Below are 22,149 nucleotides of genomic sequence, written 5' to 3'. Positions count from 1 at the left end.
CCCTCTCGGCGGACACCTGAACCGCGCAGGGAGGAGGCGTCTTATTATCGACCACCTGGGGTTCTTTAACATCGAATGGCATCCTACAGTACACAGGCGTTTTTTGCACCTAACCTCTATCGAAATGCGGCCGCCGCAGGCGGGATTTGATTGCGCGTCCTGCATAACTGGCGAGCGCCGAAACAGATACTGAGGTGAGAGAGAAAGCCTCAGCGACAGAGAAAAGTCAGGGACCCTTGACGGACGCGGGAAGTGTTAGTTGCTGCAACCGGACGAACGACAAACAAGGGAGGACCACACCACGTCCCATAACTTTAAGGCGTTTATGATCCGGGCACCCACACCATGAGCCGCCGCGGTGGCTCAATAGTTATGGCGCACGGCTGCTGACCCGAATGAAGCCGGTTCGATCCCTGCCGCGGCGGTGGCATTTCGACGGAGGCGAAGTTCTAGAGGCCCGTGTGCTGTGCGATGTCAGTGCACGCTAAAGAACCCCGGGTAATGGAATTTTTCGTAGCCCTTCACTACGGCATCCCTCATATCCCCCATGAACCATAAACCACGCCATGAGCTTTCTTCTCCTCCTCCTTATTCACTTTTTTTTTGTTGCGGACGCTGGCGTGGAGCGAATGCCCTGCCGTCCACTTGACGCACTGATCCTAGGCCGACTGCGTGGTTTTCTGTGATCTGAGGTGATATCATAGCGCTGTTTGATACGCAGTGGTGCACTGAACCGCAGAGAAGGAAATAACAGAACTTTTCCTCCATCGTACTTTGTTTTTACCGCTGTCTTCATTCTTCTCTCTCTGTACTGATGCTCACGTGCACTCCGCCAGTTCAGCCATGCACCGCGACCTCAATTCATCTTCTAAGTCACGTTATATCTATTGTTTGGTTACGGGTAGGAGATATCGAACAACCGCGTCGAACGAAGCTAACCTCTGAACCCGGGTAAAGGTTCTACCGGGAAGACAATATGCACTCGTGCGTTGCGTTATGTTGGGTTTAGTGGAACATAGGCATCTAAGGCTATCATGCGCTAAACTCAAGGTGTAGAAAAATTGTTTTCCGCCGAATTTTACGACAATGTAAAAAACCATCAGTAGTGTAGAGGGTCTTAACCTTAGTAATTACAAAGGAAAGTAAATTTAAAAAAGGCTAACAGTGAAAGCTTTAAAGAAGGTCAGTTCACCTCAGCGACCATCCTTGCCCTAGGCTAATACCTCTAGGCTCCCAACCAATCAAAAAAGCCTCAGCCTTCTTCTCAGGAACGAGATGGTGGCTGAGGTGTATCTGTATTACCATATGTAGGAAGTCACAGGGCCACAATTCAGACCTTTTTCAAGGACACCTGCTTTCCTTAAAAAGCTAAAGCACTTGGGATATCAACAAGTGCATCTTCGCCTAAAATAATTGCTGGAAGAAAATGAATATGCTGTCTGTAGCATGCAGTAAAAAATATATTTTTTTTCAGCGATTCATGTTCTGTGCATGTGAATAAGTTGTGGTTACTGTAATTTCATGTCCGCATTATTCACGAATAGGCTTGTCTTTTTTTGTTTTGTAAGATGTTGTGAGAGAGGGCATAAGATTACGTCTATGGAACGTTCCTTGTGACTACTGGTTTTTCATTTACCCAGTACGGGCTTTACCAAGTGCAGTTTGTTATTTACTTCATTGTCCCTGGTTTCCTGCCGTTTAGCCTGCAAATTACTGTGCATTAATTTTATGCAGTCTCTATGGAGTATGCACACTTTCTTATTTTCACGACAGCGAGCTTGTGCAGTACCTAATTCAGCTATTTCATTACCATCTATTCCAACATAGATTGGTACCCAGCAGAATTTTATTACATGCTTTTTTTGTTGTGGCTTTTCTTTGTTGTGTATTATATTTCCTATTGACGGTTCGATTGCATTTATAGAATGTAATGCCGTGAGCACGCTAAGTGAATCCTTGTAGATTATGCCGTTCTGAACGCTGTTATTTATTATTCTGCCTACAGCTTGAGAGACTGCATAACATTCGGCAGTAAAAATAGTGAGGTTTCCTAAAAGCCTTACTATTTTTTGCCAGTTTCTTTGTACAACCGCGCTTCCGACATATTCCGCTGTTTTTGAGCCGTGTAAAATTCTTAGTGGTTCACATGTTTTCCTTGTAGCGCCCAGTATTCCTGTAATATATGTCCGTGTGGTGTTTTTTTTTTCGGAAGCGTGTTAACGTGAAGTCACATACAGTGCGTAGGCGGAACCATGGGGGCAGTGGGTCGTGCATTGAAGCGACATGAGGAAGGCTGTCCAGTATTTCCAAGTTTTGGTAACTATCCTCGAAGCGGAGATGCAGAAATCTGATTGATTGCGGGTTATTGTTGAACAGCGTTCTGGAGATACACTCTGTAACAATCGGATAACAAATATGTTTCGTCAGAGATCTTATTTTCAGTACGTATGCGCTTGTGAGCGTTTTACTTCTGTCTGCTAGGGATCGTTCGCTTGTTTGTACATAAAGGCTATTCATGGGGGATGTTCTGTATGCTCCGATTGAAAGACGAAGACCTAAATTGCCAATTGGGTCCAGTCGTTTCAAATATGACGGCCTGGCTGAGCCATAAACCACGGATCCATAACCTAAAAAGGAGTGGACTAGAGAGTGATAGATCCGCAAAAGGCAGGTTCGATCGGAACCCCAGCGTTTTCGTGAAAATACCTTCAGTACGTTGAGGGTTCGAGATGCTTTCCTCTTTAGGTTGTTTATGTGAGGAAGGAATTCGACCTTTTTGTCAAATTTCATACGCCCAAGAAATAATTTTACTGTTTTACTGGTAACGCTTCACTCAGGTATAGGGTGGGGTCGATATGTAGCCTCGTTTGAGCGAGAACAGCACAGCTACTGATTTTTGTGTGGAAAACTTGAATCCAATTCTATCTTCCCTGCCCAATTAGGCAATTTATTTACAGTCATCTATATCTGTCTCGCACATGTTGATGCGCTGGAAGACGTACAGTACACGCAATCTGCCGGTCATCTACATACACACTGAATAAAAAAAAGACTCGGTGATTATTTTTGTTTAGAGTTCATTTTTAGTAAAAAAAGTATAATACTTAGAATAGACTACAGAAGTACACCATACTCCTGGATGAAAGTCACTGATAGGGTAGTACCTAGGCGTACTTGAAATGAACGGTTTGCAAGAAAGTCGCCCAAACAGCTCAGCATCCTGCCGCGAATGCCTAGATCTGCTAGATCGCGGAGAGTGCAAAACCTCTGGGTGGTGTTCCACGCCTTCTCAACGTCAAAGAAGAACGCAAGACAGTGTTGCTTGTGTATGAACGCCTCCCAAACTGTGTTTTCAAGACGAACAAGACGATCTATGGTCGAGCATGTCTTTTTGAAGCCACACTGATGTATGTCGGGAAGCTGACGAGATTCAAGGACAAAGGTTAGTGGCATGTTCAAAACACTTTCAGATGATATTATTAGGCAGCAGGTAAGCGCAATAGATCTGTAACTACTGTGACTTGATGATGGTTCTCCAGGTTTCAAGAAAGGTACTACGATTGTGTTTTTACATGCTTCAGGTATCTTCCCTGAAAGCCAGATTTTGTTACAGAATTTTAGGACAGCCTCTACGGCGACCTCGGAAAGATGTGCAAGCATAGCGTAGTGTATATTATCTGGTCTGCAGCTGTCTCTTTACCGGCAGAAAGTACTCTATTTAGTTAGTGTATTGTAATTTCCCTGTTATAGTTTCGCTCATGCCTGCTCCTGTGAGAAGTTTTTGCCTTTCTGCGCTCGTGTACGCGTGCGTGTTTCTCCCTCCTGTCTTGTGTTAATCTACGCAAAGTTTTCCTGAATATGTCGTTACACCAACTGGCCCAACGTTCTGCTCTACTAAGTTTCTCCTATGGCTTTGTATTTTTGGGATGTATCCGTGTAGATGGAGGAACTGGAAAGAGCAGCGCAATGCTCGCCTAGTATATTGGCTTGTTCTTCTAAGGTTGTTTGAGTGCCTGGTGCTGACAGCAGTGGGAACGGGAACGCCGAGTAGTCGCAGTTTCGGTGGAGGCGAAATTCTAGAGGCCCATGTACTGCGCGATGCCAAAGCACGTTAAAGACTCCCAGGTGGTCGAAATTTTCGGGGCCCTTCACTACGCCGTCCTTCATAACCTGAGTCGCCTTGGGATGTTAAACCTCCATAAAACTTGAAACCTAGTCGCAGTTAAATATACGAACCTGCTCCCACAATTTTTTTAATGAGATCGAACAGCTGATTGAAGAAACGTACTTCTGCCATGAGCTTTTCTCGGCGTTTCGACGGATGTAGCGCTCTCTACCTCTAGCTTTCTTAAAAATGAGTAGGTTATTTGCCGTGGGGTACAACGAAAAACACCCCATGCTTTGCTTTGTTGCTTTTTTGCCGCTGTGCTGTCCTGAGTCACCATACCTTCTGCTTTTTTCATACAAGTCCTGAAGTTTTGAGTGATAGGCATTGTTGCGGCAGAGATTATGTGCGCAGTGAATTTTTCATTTATTTCTCTGTGCGAAGCCCATCACAAAACACTGTGTCTAATGTGGCTTGGGTTGCAAACAGTGACCAGTCGGCTAGGTGGAATTTCCGGGGGCGTGGTCTGGTTGGGATGATAGGCGCCGAGGATGATAACTTCATGACCGCAGGCAGATGATCGCTTCCACGGAAGTCATTTAAAATACCCAATATAAAATCATTAAAAACTAAAGGTGATGTGAATGCTAAATCAAGACATCTCATATTTCTCGAACTTGGGCTATAGTAAGTGGCTTTTCCTGTGTTCAATAAGCATGTATTTTTGAAAATTATAACATCTTCAGTTTTTGTCTTCTGCCAGTTCGCTCGCTACCCCAAAAAGAAGAGTGAGCATTAAAGTTCTCGACCGCCAGGTATGGTTCTGGTAGTTGTTCAAAAAGGTCTTCCAGATCTTGAATTCGTATTGTGAGGTTTGGTGGGATGTACAAAGAGCATATTGTCACTGTTGTGGCTGATGACTCTGACCGCAATGGCCTCGAATTTTGTTTTTAGATGTACTTCTTGTGCTTGGACGTCACTTCGTGTCATGATTGAGACGCCACCTGAAAGTCTATCAGCTTGTTCTCGGTCTCGACGGAACGTTTTGTATTTTTTCAGGATCGTCTTGTGCCGTGGACCTAGATTGGTTTCCTGGACACACAAATCTATAGGTAGCTTTTGGTGCGAATAACGCGCTACACACTAACAAAACGACAACTGGAAAAACAGGGGACACAGGACAAGGTAGCATTGATCCTATTATATCTGTTATGTTGGTGTAGTTTTTCAAAAGACGTCTACAGTTCCACTGAACTAGAAAAGCGATATTTTTGTTTTTCGGGATCCAATAAAGGGGTTATTTATCTTCTCGGCCCGTTTTCCGGGCTTTATCCTTGTTTGCGCGCTCCAGGGTGGTGTGCCGCCCCTGCCGAGCGGACCTTCTGGGGCTTGCATCCACCACCTCGTTCGAGGAGCTGGATGCCCGCGAGGATGTTCTGGGTGTAAGAAACTCAGGCCTCCTCCGAGGTGGAAAAGAGGTCTGGTTGTTTGCCATCCCAAGGTATAGAGGGACCTTTATGGGAGATGACAGGGCAACCTTCGCTGTCCTTGCTAGAGGCTTTGCCTTGGCAGTGGCCGAAGCCCGGTGTGGTGCACCGCCTCCACGCACCACATCGGCGAAATTCGTTTTCGCTGTTAATGAGAATGCATATTTGGGCGAGTTGGTATGTATTCATTTTGGGCAGAAACGGCGCGAACGAACGAAGGACCGAGAATTATGGTTTACGGGTATTTAACGTCCCAAGGCGATTCAGGCTATGAGGGACGCCGTCTTGAAGGGCTCCAGAAATTTCGACCCCTTGGGTTCTTTAACGTGCACTGACATCGCACAGTACCCGGCCCTGTAGAATTTCGTCTCCATCGAGATTCGACCGCCGCGGCCGAGATTGAACCCGCGTCTTTAGGGACAGGAGCCGAGTGCCAGACCTTGAATGAGGAAGCACACAGACAAGCGCTGTGACAGTGACATTGGGAATGTGTTCTTTCTCAAAGCTATATGTCTTCGTGCCTCTTAAAACGAGATGCCTTCTTTGGTCTTAAGATTTATGACTTTTTCTCGGTCTTCCACGTCGGGCGAGCCTTTGAGTATGCAGGGTGTTCCTGTGCATTGGAACTTCACAGTTTTCAGAATGATCATCTTTAGAGGCGCATTTGGCACAAGTTTTGTGGCTGCGATAGCTCTGCGAGCAACGACCGAACCTTTGGCTGTTAAGCATTGTGTAGGGGTAGGTGTCTCACATTTATTTAGAGGTAATTAACCGACTTCAATTGAGCCAGGGAGAGTATTTTGCGCAAAAGTCAGGACTATGTCTTTTGTCGGGATTTCTTTGCCTTCTTTTTTATTTTGAATCTATGAACACCAATGACGTTTTGCTTAGGAAGAACTTTCATTTCTGTTTTAGTGACGTTGAGGAAATCACTTTCTGAAATAACACCACGGACAGCGTTTAGTGATCGGTGAGCAGTGAAAGAGACGGTGATACCCCCCATGGACATGTTTGGAATTTGGAGTGTTGAGCGTTATCTCTGAGTTCGAACAAGAGGTCTCCACTGGCCATTTTTGTAACCTTGTAGCTTAAGCCTAAGGCACCCGTAAGACATTTCTCAACAATGAATGGGCAGATTATTCTAGCGGACTTTTCTGTTTCTTACTATGTATAACATGAAATTCTGGGAAACTTTGCGTGCTCTTCTTCAGGAACTGTTGGTTGATATCGGTCCGCCCACTCTTGAGAGGGCGATCATTTGACGAAGCAGGGAGAGCCATAGAATATGTATGTTTTTCGGCTACGATGCCAGCCACCCGCAATGAAGCCCAATGAGGGGACAGGAACTTCCTATAGCAATCCCTGCCCGCGCCAGCCCTGCCCAATCCCTGCCGATGCCAACCCAATATGACGAAGCGCAGTGTAGTCCGCCACACAAGGTTTACCCTAGCCGCCAGGAAAAAAGAAAAAAAAACAAAGAAAGGATGAGGAGACGGGGAAGTTGTAAGAAAGAAGATAGGAAAGTGAAAGATGAAGGGGAGGACAGGAAAAGGCGACTGCCGATTTCCCCCGGCCGGGTTGGGCCGGAGGTGCCGTCTACGGGAAGCTGGGCCCAAAGTGCTGTGTCGCCTCCGCCGAGGTGCCTTAAAGGTCCAAACGCTCAGCATCGGCTCAACCATCAGGATGCCTTTTGCCTGGACGCTGCTGACGCACGCACGGCTAAGCGCGGGTGCTCTGGTCCGCGGTGACGCACTGTTCATCATCATCCCCCTGCGGGGATGTCCCTGCGGATGCTCAGGAACCAGTGGTGTCGCAGGAAACTACAGCGTTAACGGGATACCGGAGACTTTAGGACACAATTCGCAAGAGTAGACAGGAAGAACGAAGACGGACAAGGCGCTTCGTTCGTCCTGTCTACTCTTGCGCCTTGTATCTTCGAGCCATGCGCCAACTCGCCCAACAGTCGATTCTTCTGTACTGAGGACTTGATCTTATTTCTGTTCTTAGTAAAGCCTGATGGCATGACTCTTGCTTGATGTTTTGGACGCATTTGTTGCAGAAAAAATTCTATTTAAAGATACATTTTTTTGCCCGCACTTGATGATTCATACTCATGATGGCGAAGTCAAAAAGTACTCCGTGATTCCCAGTAAAAGTGAATGGTGGTGCAGCCTATCCCCAGGGATCGGCGAAAAAAGTAATACCGTCACTGCTGTTCGCTCGCGAAAGCAACCGCCGGCGGTGATACCCGTATTTCGTTTCATGGCCATATCTAGGTCACACAAATGCTCTTTGCTCAGTGAAAGTGGCTTCTTCGGCATTATAACGCCATAATATATCGATGCAGGCCAACTTCAATTTGCCCTCAGTGTCCTTTTAGGCTAGCCGAAAACAAATAATACTTCGGAGACGCTGCTAAACATAGGATACATTTAGAGCTTGAATTGGACTTTAAACGAAAGAATAAGCCGATTAGCTGAGCTACCTCTTCAAAAGAGTGTGCGTGTAGTTGGGATAGTTTGTGCCGATTCGAGAACATGAGGAGGAAACAGCGTGTTCACACGAAACAGAAGAAGAGGTGACATGTTGTTTCTTGTGTCCTGTGTCAGCCAGCTGTTTTTGTTTTGTTTTTACAACGTCCCAAGAATACCATCTCTTCTGAATTGCATGCGACGGTTCTTGTTGAGACATGGATGGCAGAAAAGAGCATCTTTGCATCGTGTGTTGTAAATTCTTTTCCCTATGCATTGAGCTGGAGATCGCTGCACATTTTTAGTGCGTCAGCAGTAAGAACTACGTTCTCCGAAATGGCGGCGGCGTGTGAAGCCTCGGCAAGTGAAGCCTCCACCCTGGAGATGCGCCACCCACCCAATTCCACCCTCAAGTAGGCTTCCCATACAACCTACCTCCATCCAACGGAGTGGACCGTGTGACGCCGAAGCAAAGCCCTCAGAGAAGTAGTGAGAGAAGCCGCCACCCACCCAACCCCGAAATCGGTTGACTTGAGATTCGAAGTTAGAACATTTTATGGTTTTGCTTGACAGGGACACTTATTAGGGTCTGAATTCCCGTTACGGCGCATTCCATTTCGCCGACGTAAACAGCGCGTGGACGCATAGCGCATAACGAATCGCACAAAGCTACGAAAGAAGGCATGCACATCAGATGGCTCGCGCGCGCAGGTTTTTTCACTGCGGGGCACGTTAAGCCTCGCCAGCAAGTGCTGGTAGACTGACCGACCACCTGCGCAGCATTTCCCCCTGGCATGTGCGATGAAAAAGCCGGCGATAATGGACGCTGCCGCAATGTACTATTTACGGCAAATAAAGCAGCGAGCCTGCCAATAGCCCGCACTTCGCGCAGAGCACAATGTGAGGACAACAGGCGTCGGCACCGAGACCCCGCATTGCGTGCCGCCGAAGCGGTCGCAAAGAAGATGCGGCGTTAAGAACCGATGGTGAGTGTCTCCGACGCATGGCAAGGCAGATTCAATGTTAAGACCGCGCAGTGCACGCCGCACAAGCCGAGCAAGGATGCGTCGGAGGGAATATGCGAAAGTCGAAGGAACCGTGAAGGCATTCCCCGGGACAACACGTTTTCATGGTGGGAGCGCCTGCCGCACCACAACGACCTCACGACATTACCATTGTCTTGCGACTCTACTCTGCGTGAGGCGTTTCCGACCGCTGACTTCCCAACATTCCGGTTGTGTACCACCTGTCACTAAACTTCACGTTGCATTGCAGCAACCATGGCGTGAATTCGAAAGCATGGTTTTGTATGGTGTTGTGTTACTGGGAAATGTGCAGATATGCAGTGTATTATCGATACACCGCGATAGTGCCTCGTTACCGACTTGGAGGGCTGCAGTTCGAATCTGCATTTGTCGCTGAATTTTTTAAATTATATTTACTTGCAATCTTCTGTGTGGGCGTGGGTGACATTTAGGTCAGAGATTAACGCGATAGCCATAAGAGCCTCGTAACCCACATAATCTTTCGCTGGCGTTTGGAGCGAAAAATCACGAGCATGACTCTGGGAGGGGGTAACAAGAGAGCAGCCTAGGAGGCAGGTAAGCCATGTAGGTCACGTGACTTTGCGGCGTCATCACAGCCTGCCCACCGTCGCAGGTGGAAGTTATTTTAATGATTGGTCGCTCGGGAAGAGCAACCAGGGTCTCACAAGGCCCACCGCTGGGAGCACCTGCCGTAGCAGGGCAGTGGCGCATCGCTTAACCGCTCCACCACTGCGCCAGGAGGGGTATGAGGTCTCCCAGGGATCTATGAATGTAAAGTGGATGGTTTAAAGTGGTTTAACGTCCAAAAGCGACTCGGGCTTTGAGGGACGCCGTAGTGAAGGGCTCCGGTTAATTTCGACCACCTGTGGTTTTTTAACGTGCATTGACATCGCACAGTACACTGGCCTCTAAAATTTCGCCCCCATCGAAATTCAACCGCCACGGCCGGGATCGAACCCGCGTCTTTCGGGTCAGCAGCCGTGCCCCATAACCACTCAGCCGTCTCCGTGGTCTAATGCAAATTAGAGAACGACCTCCTGCATATATGGCAATTGACCCATACACTATTGCGTCATACCCTTAAGGCGGAGATTAAGTGTCTCCACCAAGTTTTGATAAGAGCGCTGCCCCGAAAAGCTGGACAGGTTGCAGTTTGGGCGTATTGGTATTACAAGAAATGACGGTTGAAACGCACAACGAGACGAGAACGGTAAAGAAAGACAGGTAACATACGAGCGCTAACTTGCAACCATTTGCGTGTCTGAGATACGCAAATTGTTGCAAGTTAGCGCTCGTCTGTTACCTGTCTTTCCTCACCGTCCGCATCTTATTGTGTGCTTAAACATTCATGTCTGTACACGTGCTGGCGTCGTTACACGTTGGGATTGTGTACCACAGGGAAGCATGCATAAAGACGAAATGCACTGTAAGCACCACGAAGAACAAAATAGAAGTTTTGCACTTACCATTCGATTGATCATCCGACTTCAAGGACAGCTCAACTCTGGAATTGCTCCAGCACTCCACGACAACATGCGAATACGGCTCCACATAAACTATACCACGAGGGGCAGTGTAGGTAGCGCTAGGAAACCGTACTCTTATATCACTTGGTCCTAACGGGTAGCAGAACGGCTCCTTTGGATCCCATTTTTCATCGATGCACCGAGCTGTGCGGGGCCCTTCGAAATGCACCTCCCCAACAGGTTCACAGTGAAACACGAGCTCGGTTCCGTGCTCGAAAGGACCTTCAGGCGTCACGGGTATGCCCTTATGGTAAGCCTTGAAGCGGCTTTGTCTTTTCTCCAATTGGCAGGCTTTTCTTTTACGGTTGCTTTCATCCTCTGCAAAGACAAAGAAACGATCTTCTGTTTATTCACTGCCGAATTCTCTCGCGTTGGTATGTACGATGTCTGAGGTGGCGAGCAGCAGCAACAACAAGAGCAACAACCGTCACAAAAACAAAAACAGCAATAACGACCCGCATATATATTAGAGGTAACAAATTGTACATAACGAAATAAAAGGGAATAAATTAGTTTTAGTTTATAGGGGTTTAACGTCCCAAAGTGACTCAGGCTATGAGAGACGCCGTAGTGAAGTGCTCAGGATTTTTTGACCACCTGGGTTTTTTTTACGTTCACTGTCATCGCACAGTACACGGGCCTCTAGAATTTTGCCTCCATCGAAATTCGATCGCCGCGGCCGGGATCGAACCCGCATCTTTCGGGCCAGCCGCCGAACACCATAACCACTCAGCCACCGCGGCGGCAAATGGGAATAAATTGTCGAATGTAGTCGTTTGCATAAACGTCTTACTCTACGTTGAATCGGACAGCGCTAACTCGGAGAAATTTGGACGGAGGGCAGAGAAACAAACAGGAGGAGTCGCGATTCAACATGTTACGATTCAGCAGGACGCACCAAATGGCCTCAGTCGTCGGCGTTTTAATGTAGTTTGTCTGTTGTTTGTCTGTTGTCTGTTGTTGTTGAAAGAATATATATATATATATATATATATATATATATATATATATATATATATATATATATATATATATATATATATATATATATATATATATATATATATTACCGACTAATTTGTCTAAGGAGCAAAACTGAGCATGCGCCTCAATAGTGACCCGTGGGGGTGAAGACGGCGTGAACAATGGACGATGCAGAGTAGCGTCAATTCAATCTCTTTACTAGGCGGACCAGCGGCCACAAAGAGCTGAACAGCTCGACGGTGGCGGTAGCAACAAGCGTGCTCGGCGGCCATCAAACAGAATTCCTGCCGCTCTCAGCCGCGCTAAATTTATAGCTGGCAGGGAATTTTCTAGATAAGGCACCAAAAGCGACTACAACAATCTGGAACTATGTGGAACCAGTTGCGCGTGGCTGCTATCATTCGAGATAAATCTGGTCGCATCACGCTTCCAAACTAAACGATAAAGCCGAGTAGCAGTGTCTTTGAACTCAACAGACAGAGTACAAAGCTTCGCGGCATTACTCCCCTCTCAAAGAAGCATTGGTCCTATGCTTTAAAACGATAAGAAAGGTGCTAAAAAATAAACCCGGATACTATGAAATAAACACCAAGAACGTAATTACAAATTGTCCTTTAACGCGCATAATTCGGATTTCCAAGGCGCACTTCTTTTTAGCGCAGCACATAAAGAAGACAAGGCAGGCCCAGGAATTCGGCACTGAAAACATAAACCAACTACCCGCCTAGCAAGGACTGCTGAGTTAATACGGCTTGCGAGGCATTGCACTGGCAACTTCTTGTCGTGCGTAGCTTTGCTGAGATGCTGTCATACCATCAGAGACGACTTCACAGGCCAGTTGAGCTAATCGACGAAGATCCCTCTGCGGGCCCAAATAGCGGTGCAAAAGTTTTTCACTCAATCCGTGGCGGCGGGTGTCCAAAGCCAGGCTCGGTCTGCTGGCTTGTATTCCGCGTGGCGCCTTCGTAGGTTGCAGCGTCTTTCCGTAGTCAGGCTTCCTCTTCACGCAGAAGGTAGGTCGCGTAGTCGAGGTTGTATTCTTCGGTGAAGTTTCTTCGGAGCGGCGTCGATGTTGTCGTTGGCCCCTCTGTGAATTAGCCTAAAAGGCGTCATATGGATGGTCTCCTGTACTGCGGTGTTGAGGCGAAGACGACGTAGCGAAGGATGGCGTCGAAGGTCTTGTGTCCGGCGTCCACATACTGTAAATGGCGAGCATGTCGGCTATCGTTTTGTTTAGACGCTCCATAAGCCCATTGAATGACACGCAGTCCTGTTTCGGTGGCTGTGCCACTTTACTGCAGGATGGCTTGGGTGAGCTCGGCGCAGTTCCTCTGTCCGTAATGAAAATTTCAGGGGCACCGTGGTGAAGGAGAATGTTTTCAACGAAAAGCCTGGAATCTTCTGCGGCGTTAATCCGGGACAGGGCTTGTGCTGCGGCGTAACGGATTAAGTAGCCAGCTGCTACTTTTATCCACTCGTTACCGGATGCCGACGTGGCAAAGGGGGCCAAGAAGGTCCATGCTGATCTGATAAAACGGCTTTGTAGGCAGTTTAATTGGCTATAGAAAACCTGCACTTCTCGTTGGCGGTGTTTTGCGACGGGGACAGTTGCAACTTTTGACGTACTGTGCGACGTCAGTGGAAAGACAGGGCCACTAATATTTGTCAAGAATTCGGCGGAGAGTGCGAGTAAAGCCGAAGTGCCCAGCTGTCGGTTCGTCGTGTGTACCCTCCTGAATTTCATCTTGAAGTTTGTTAGAAACCGCGAGGAGGTAAGCGGCCTTGTTGGGCACGAGATTCTTCACGCCGATCCTGCTCTGCAGACAGAAGGAGGATAACCCACGCTTGAACACTGGAGGAGGCGAAGAAGTCCTGCCTTCCAGGTACTCGAAAAGGTGGGGAAGGTCGGGGTCTGTGCGTGATAAGTCTGTTGATAAGTCTAAGGAAGGCGTCGTCATCGTCGTGTTTTGGAGACGCGTCGACAGGAGCTCATGAGTGGCAGTCGGAGTGCTTGCGCCCAGAATTGTGGACCACGCTAACGACCAAATCTTGAAGCCGTAAGCTCCATCGAGTTAGTCGGCCGGAAGGGTCTTTCAAATCGGCAAACCAGCACAGCGCGTGGTGATCACTCAGTACCTTGAAAGGCCTGCCATACAAGCCGGAATTTCGAGGTGTCCCATCCATTGCAAGGCACTCCTTCTTTGTCGTTTGGATACGTTGCCCCTGCCTTTGACAAAGAGTCGCTGGCATACGCTATGACTCTCTCGCGGCCATCAATCTTTTGCACGAGAACTGGCACCTAATGGCCGCTTTACGATCGTTTTTGAGCCGCACGCGAACGCGTCTTTGCCACCATGAGCACGGGCCGAATGATGTCGAACATTCTATAGAAAAAATTTTGAAAATTAGACAATTGTAAGACTGTGTTATGGAAATATTTCAGGTAATAGTACATTCTTCTGATATGTAGCAAAATCTTTCTTTTAAATCGTTTCCATCGATCACATGGAACAGTTAAGACTGCCATAGAAAACCAAAGGGGAACACTTTTGACGATCGCAAGAACGTTAATAAAAACTATACATGACTGCCGTCGATTGATTTGCGGACATATTTATTGTTATAGTGAAATCTCAGATGATGCAAAAAAATTGCGTTCATAAACGGTTTCCCGCTCTAAAATGCTTTTGTCCAGGATTGTTGGGTATGAATGGGGCAGCTGCCCATGAATGGGGTCCACCCAGGCGGGCAAACCTGGCTAATTTCAACTTTCGGGCGCACGAGCGGATGGTCGCATCTCATCTATTGGCTGCTGGCCCGTGACGTTCCAGGACCCACCTCCTCATTTTTCCCTGTACACGATGGCCGCTCGCAAAGCGAAATGAGAAACCAAACCTATATGGTAGTAGCTATTGCCGAGAAACACATAATATTGGCCGCATGTAGCAGTTACAAGTGTTTACGGCGACTTCGAACTTCGCCGTGCGCAACAGTGGCGGGCGACAGTTTCCCCAAGTTGTTCTGTCGCCGTCTCACTGAGTTGACTGAGTAGCCTTCAAACCTACGCAAGACGTACACAGCGGCGGTGTCGCGAAGTGGTTATTTGGAGCTGTTTGTGATTGTTACAAGTGTTCATTATTCCCGCGAGGATAATCGCGAACAGCAGCAAAAAGAACTCACCACGGTGAATTTTCAGTGCATGCAATAAGCTTTACAGCACAGTGACGAGTGCGAGTGTAGTGAAAGTGATTACGGTCGGAACGAGTGCTTTTTCGACAGCTAGTAAAATCGTCTGCAAACAAATATTACATTTGAAAAGCTCGCCACGCACGCCTTGTCTTCCTAATGTTGAAATGAACTGCGAGCTCTATGGCTAGTCGCATTCGATGCGATGGTTGTAGTGATCGCGAGCACAAGTCATTCCTGCGACGTAGCCATCATTGATATTGATCGCGGTTCGTGTTTGCACTGTGTTATAGAACGACTGCGAGTGCGACGTGATAATCCTGAAAGCTGTGTTTTGCGTGTGCAAAGCGACCTCGGCTGCATGGCCGCTGAGCTGTTCTCTGCCGGGACAACAAAAGCGTCGCCACCATTCTGTGGCATTGCGCTCTATAAAGTGCATTTGGCTACTATGGGTGGCCGGATTACCATGGTCTGCCGGCGGCACAGTGTAATCTGTGTGAAAAATTGGTGGCATGGCGGCTGTCACTTCGGGAGCTTCCTTTTTTGTTTCCTCAAGGCTATGATGGCCTATATCCGCAATAATTAATTGTGTGACGAATTCAATGGATCTAACTTCCCCTGTTTGATATGATGGGCTGAGTTAAAGCAGTAGTGTTACGTTTGGGTTGCGCCATATGTTATCACCAGATCAGGAACTGTTATGTACGAATAAAAACCACTGCCGCAACTCATTAACGGTTGTTTCGAAATGCACAAATCTCTAATAGGCGCCGACTAGTGCAGCTCTTTTTCAGAAGCATTTCATTTGATGTGATGCCAAAAGAAACGGACCACATCAGACGCTTATGCTTCTCAATGCAACCTGCGCATATATAGCTGTGCGTTTTTAATATCAACAGTTTGGTTAACCATTGTGGGGTTGACTTGGGGAGATATATACGTTCTCCCCACTCAATCGCGGCTGACACGGTTCAAAGCCGCCCGGACCCCACCCCGTGATCGCGTACGCTACCGAGCACTCGCCGACCACGGCGGGCCTTGCTCTGAGGGAACACAGGAACGACACAGTGGCGGACACAAACAGGCATTTATTGCTACAGCAACAATAACGCCAACTAGCAACAAGGTACGCTAATGAATCAAGGTCGTCCGACTCACCAGCAAGGATCCGAGCAGATGTTCGCCCGCGCTAGGGCAAGCCTGTCTCCCCGTCGCTTCCTCGCCCTGCCGGCGAAGAGCGGAGCCGCGAGCGACACGTCCGCTCGCGCAGACGATCCCAGCCGAAGCCCCCATGCCCCCTCTCTCGCCCGCGGGCTTTGGCAGTCTCCCGCGCAGCGATGCTGGCGCTCTCTCTTGCCAGTTAATGTAACTGACAAGGGAATGCGTTCATCCTCGAGGTGAGACTGCCGCTGCATGGTGCCTCGCGGGAAAGCAAACACAGGGGGCTGCAGGGCAGGTCCCCACATCCCCCCCAACCTTAAATAGACCCACGCGGCTGAAAGTACATGCTATGGAGGAGTCTCGTGGTCTTCATGTCCTTGAGGCACGTCTTGCAGCGGAGGTCACGCCGACAGCATCCACGCAGACTTCCGCGGTATTCCGAAGGCGGCGTGAAGGTCTCCGCTGGGATGACTCGCATGGCCCGCGGACTACCGTGTGCGCAGGCCCGCGAATCGAAGGCCGGTGGGAAAACTGCAGGCCAGGATTCTGCAGTATTCGGCAGGGCAGCAGCAGCCGGAGGTGACTGCTGACTGGTCTTGCCACAGCTGCCCCGGATGGATGCGGCGAACAGGATACAGGCCGCTCCATCGCGGCAGGTGACAGCGAGACGATGTGCACCGGACAGCAAGCCTGGATGGCTCCACCGGATCTGCAAAATTGCCGAAACGCTCTCGGCGTGCCTTTAACGTAGGTCACGGGAGGGAAACGGCATCCGTAGGGCCTCGTGGCACAATGCCTAACTCGCTAGCAAAACGTGTCGGCGGCTGTGCAAACGCAAAGTTCGAGTGAACAAAGCCCTTTCTTGAGTTGAATGAGACTGCTCAGTTCGTGCGAGGGTACAAAAAAACGGGCGGGCAGCAAAGTGCGCCCCCTCTCAACACCACGGTCCGGTGGTCGTGCCTCTTCTGACGCGGTGCAGGCAGCTCCGAAAAGCATTAGGCCTAAGTACCACTCCGACAACGACCGTGAACACAACAAAGACCCGAAACGGGTTACATGCGCGCAGCCGCGAGGAGACATCAGCTTTGTGGGGTGGTCCTACCCCGCTCACTGCACAAAGCAGCTTCTGAGCGGTCGGCGCCCACCGTATCGGACGGTGTCGGAGCGCCCGGTGCCGAGCTACAATACCAGCGAGCTTCTAGCGGCACCCGTGGCCCCAGGCCACCCGGCTCCCGGAGCCGCGACTCCCAGAGTCGAAAAAGAGACAGTAGAGAAAATATATACAGAAACTCGGACCACCCACGCGGCTTCCGTACTCACTCGCTTCGGGCTCGGTGACTCCGCGGGCGCTAGGCCTCGCGCTCCCTCGATGCGGACACGGTGATTCTCATGACGAAACTCCTGGGAAATCTTAATTAAAAATGTGCTGAGCATGTCGAAAAGTTCATACATGCTGCAGCGCAATACACCTCGCACTCAAGAAAGCATGCCACAGGTCCTAGCGATCAAAATTCACTCTAGGCCTAGCACTTGTCAAGTCCGGACATAGAGCGTTCCTCGAACCGAACCGACAGTCGTCCAATGTTCCAAGAGCGGGCCCCACGTTCGGCTGCCAGATGTGGGGTTGACTGGGGAGATATATACGTTCTCCCCACTCAATCGCGGCTGACACGGTTCAAAGCCACCCGGACCCCACCCCGTGATCGCGTACGCTACGGAGCGCTCGCCGACCACGGCGGGCCTTGCTCTGAGGGAGCAAAGAACGGCACACTGGCTGACACAAACAGGCATTTATTGCTGCAGCAACAATAACGCCAGCTAGCAACAAGGTACGCTAATGAATCAAGGTCGTCCGACTCACCAGCAAGGTTCCGAGCAGATGTTCGCCCGCGCTAGGGCAAGGGATATATACTCCGAAGGCCGGACGGGACGAGTACGGGAGCCTGTCTCCCCGTCGCTTCCTCGCCCCGCCGGCGAAGAGCGGAGCCGCGAGCGACACGTCCGCTCGCGCCGACGATCCCAGCCGAAGCCCCCATGCCCCTCTCCCACGCGCGGGCTTTGGCAGTCTCCCGCGCAGCGAAGCTGGCGCTCTATCTTGCCAGTTAATGTAACTGACAAGGGAATGCGTTCATCCTCGAGGTGAGACTGCCGCTGCACGGTGCCTCGCGGGAAAGCAAACACAGGAGGCTGCAGGGCAGGTCCCCACACCATCAAAACTGTACATAGAGCGAGTTTCCCTTTATAGCGAATCGTGAATCAGAACGAAGAAAAACATTTTCACTAAAATGCTGATTAAAATTTATTTTTTGCTTAGCAACATGAAGTGAAGTTGGATTTTAGACAAATGCTTCGCAATATTAAGTGCATTAGCATGGTTGCCATGACCGTTGCTAAAATGCACCAATATTGAAGTGCTTCGTAAGCCATGACATGCGGGACAGAAACTCTAGTCCTTGAATCGTCACCTGATCCCATATTTGTTGTTGCTTTCATTACACTACTGCCCCTGAGCTGCTCGACAACTCGGCTTTACTGATATCGAACAGTTGTCAAGCAGCGCTTCCTACGTAAGCTGCATCAGCTTGTTTGAGGCATTCTCGAAGACTTTAGACCTTATGTTATCAATGTGCATGCACACGTGTGTCTGCTACGTTCATTTAACCGCGACTGCCTGAAATTAACATTATTTGCCTGGGTGAAGGCGATGGTGGGCTCATGAGAACATTGTATTTGTTAGATGTGTAGACTTCCTACATTTTATTTATCCTCCTGGAATTTGCTGTATGCCAAAATTTGCTTTCTTGAACGTAGATGCTTATTTGCACCTTCCACAATGATCAGCTATTGGATTCTCGGGACACTTATCTGTTAAAATGTTTGGTGTGGTAACGTCAGGACCATTTTTGTGCATATTTCCAAACCTCATTACCGAGGTTTATTTTGAATTTGAAAATGTACTACGCGCTATTGCACGGTGGTTGGCTCTGCAATGCTGGCGTTGAGCCATTTCTGAAAGTTCTGCAGTGTCGGTGCAACCATCGACCTGTCGACGCTGAGTCCACTTTTAATTTGAACCCATTTCCTTACTGCTCGATTTGAATTTACAGATTCCCTGATTTGCACCTGTGCTAAGTTTTCCTCCTGCCGACCTGCTTTGAACTGGAGTAGTTTTTTCCTCTTGTCGCGTGCTCCGTTTAAGAAAACGTTAACTTAGTGTTGAAAGTAGACATCTGTCAGGTTATGACAAAAAAGTTAAGCTGTAAGTGAGTGAATTAATTCAATTTGTACAGTGAAAAGTGTGCGCCAGAAAATGAGTCGCCGAGACTTTCAGTGCCAATGATTCTGACACCGGACAGAAAAGTGCTTTGTCAATCAGAAAATTCGAGTGAGAGAGTCGGCGTGCCTGGCAGTTTTCGGTTTAACAACAAAAAAACTGCACGCTATGCTACTTGTGATATGATTGCAATTTCAGGATGCAACAGCCATATGATTCAATCTGCATTTATTTTCTCTACTCAAATCCAAAAATTCTTGCCGTGTGTAATAGTATCTGGTTACCACAGTTAAGATATTGTCCACATTGCAGCCCACATTACACGGCAAAAAACGCAGGTGCTAATGGACTTTGGCCCCGCCGCGGTGGCTCAGTGGTTAGGGCGCTCGACTACTGATCCGGAGTTCCCGGGTTCGAACCCGACCGCGGCGGCTGCGTTTTTATAGAGGAAAAACGCCAAGGCGCCCGTGTGCTGTGCGATGTCAGTGCACGTTAAAGATCCCCAGGTGGTCGAAATTATTCCGGAGCCCTCCACTACGGCACCTCCTTCTTCCTTTCTTCTTTCACTCCCTTCCTTATCCCTTCCCTTACGGCGCGGTTCAGGTGTCCAACGATATATGAGACAGATACTGCGCCATTTCCTTTCCCCCAAAAACCAATTATATATAATGAATTTTGTGCAGTTTCACCCTGTCCATTGCCCAAACAGCAAGTTTCCATGGTAACAAGGCGTACATGCTTTGAAAAAGTTCCGTCCTCAGAAAAACTGGCCATAATACCAGTCGACATATTACAGGTTGAATATTAACGAGGCGTGGCTGTATACAGAAAAATGGGGCAATTTTTTAGTTGTGATAATGTCGCAAGCACGAAATCATAGTTGCTCAACTATCTGACACAAGTAGTAAATCTGTTCCTATCAAACTACGCCACCTGATTCGAATAATGTGGTGTATGTTGCAGAAGTTTCGTGGTTCAAGAATAATAGCCGGCTTTACTTAACATAATCACTTTAAAACAGCAGATTTAAAAATGAGCCCTCTGGAGCTGGTAAAACAACGCTATAGAACAAGCCCGACAGTAAAGAACAGACACCGCCACTGCTTCAAGGCGCAATTCTAGCTGTGTTGTCTTCGTCCCTTAGTGCAGTTTCACCTTATTGCGTTGCCATCAATTATTCCTACAGTACACACTGTTGAAGTTCTGTGGCACTAAGCCAAGACAACAGCTGGACAAAGCGCCGTAAGCAGTGTGAACATGTAGAGGATGTTTCACCTAAGGCTATTTTATTTTTTAAAATAGGCTTTTTGAGTTAGAAGAGCGCTTTTTTTCCATAATAGTGTCAGCGGTGTAGTACTTCAGAATAAAGCTGGGACGTGCTAACGAGCAGGCTGGTTAACTTTTTAAACATTACTGTTGGGCGCCCTAATTATTCAAAGACGTGTAGCCCACCCTAAGTAATATCCATATCAGTTGTTAGAATTTCGAAAACGGGGTTGATCTCAGCGCTGTGGCACAAGAAATTTTGGCTACAATCGCGCCAAAATACATGCGATCTCGAAACGCTTGCAGGCAAAGCAACCACTCCAGTGCACGTAACTCGTCGAAATAGCCAAAATTTGTTAGGCCACAGTGCCGATGGCAACCGCGTTTTCTGAATTCTAAAACATGATATATCAATTATGGTAGGCTACACGGCTCTCAATAATAAAAAAATGCTAACAGTAATAATTAGAAAGTCAACTATTCAATATTAGGACACAGCCTGCTAGTTAGGACGTCTTAGCTGCATCCTGATGTATTATTCCGTTGAAAATGCTATACCGAAGAAAGCGCTCTTGTAATTCAAAAAAACCTATTTAAAAAAAATAGTGTTAGGTCTTAGGTGAAACACCCTGTATATATGTAGTGTTGCTGTGTAGTTTCCCACCTCTCACAAATGCGTCTTGCCAGTCGTCGCACCGCAACTGTTGCTTCATTTCTATGACTTGTGTTCCTAATCGTGAAAAACTATGAACTAGCTATCACACTGCTAGACTGTTGTGGCCCATTAAATTGCTCCTTTCAGATCGGCACGCTGTATGAAAAGCATACCTGTGATAGCCAACTTGTCATTCTTCGTGATATGCGCTTGCACCTCACTCTCTTTGAGAAATCATGCGATAAAATCCTTTGTAGTATAATGCAGAAGTGCTTACGTTTAAACTTGCATCCTACTCTTCTGAACTGGATCCAAGTGATCCTAGCCGGCTTGAGGTTGAGGTGTTGAATGCTACAGGTGGGGTTAGCCTTGCTTTATCTGCCGGCAATTGCTCCACCGCAGCGTCCCTTCGATATTAACAATGCCGCATCTACCCCGCTAAGCGCACAGTCTCTTATAATAGCACACATTCTCTCCCGCAGCCACCATCTATGCACACAATCAATCCACACAGTTCACATCACAGTCCACTCCAGAAGTCACCATCTATGCACATATTCAGTCACAGTAGAACATAGGCCATTGTAGTGCCACACTCCATACACACATTCACTCACAGTATAAAATAGTCCCCTCCGAAAGACACCATCTACGCACACATTCAATCACAGTAGGCCATAGTCCGTTCCTGCTGTCACCATTTAAAAACAATATCCGTGTTCTGCAGAAATGTTAAAAGAAGGCGTGCAGCCTCCCTTCTGCATGTCTGGTTTCCACTCAGGTAGACAATGTCCTGCACTGTGCTGTGACGGGTTCCTGTCTGAAGCGAACATCACATCCCTTTCCGCGTTGTACTCTGGGCAGTACATAATATAATGTTCGATATCCCCGCACACACCGCATAAAGAGCAGAGCGGAGACGATGCTATGCCGGTCTTATGCATCCATGCAGGAGTGCGAGCAGAGGCCGTGCGAATTCGATGTAGAA

At 48.2% G+C, this 22,149-nt stretch overlaps 1 protein-coding gene across 8 annotated transcripts in view; it reads right to left on the bottom strand.

The window, feature by feature from the left end:
- The window catches only part of LOC144114392 (protein lev-9-like), a 130,750-nt gene that overhangs the window by 46,461 nt on the left and 62,140 nt on the right, over positions 1 to 22,149 (bottom strand). For 5 of the 8 annotated variants that reach the window (XM_077648106.1, XM_077648107.1, XM_077648108.1 and 2 more), the window contains one exon: positions 10,576 to 10,953. The exons of the other annotated variants lie outside the window; for them this stretch is intronic. In XM_077648106.1, coding sequence (XP_077504232.1) covers positions 10,576 to 10,953 — 378 coding nt within the window. The remainder of the gene's footprint in view (positions 1 to 10,575; positions 10,954 to 22,149) is intronic. 8 annotated transcript variants of the gene reach the window in all.

The sequence above is a fragment of the Amblyomma americanum genome, chromosome 1, assembly GCF_052857255.1.
Source record: "Amblyomma americanum isolate KBUSLIRL-KWMA chromosome 1, ASM5285725v1, whole genome shotgun sequence".
NCBI classification, from domain to species: Eukaryota; Metazoa; Arthropoda; class Arachnida; order Ixodida; family Ixodidae; genus Amblyomma; species Amblyomma americanum.
This window is presented reverse-complemented; position numbering and strand designations above follow the sequence as displayed.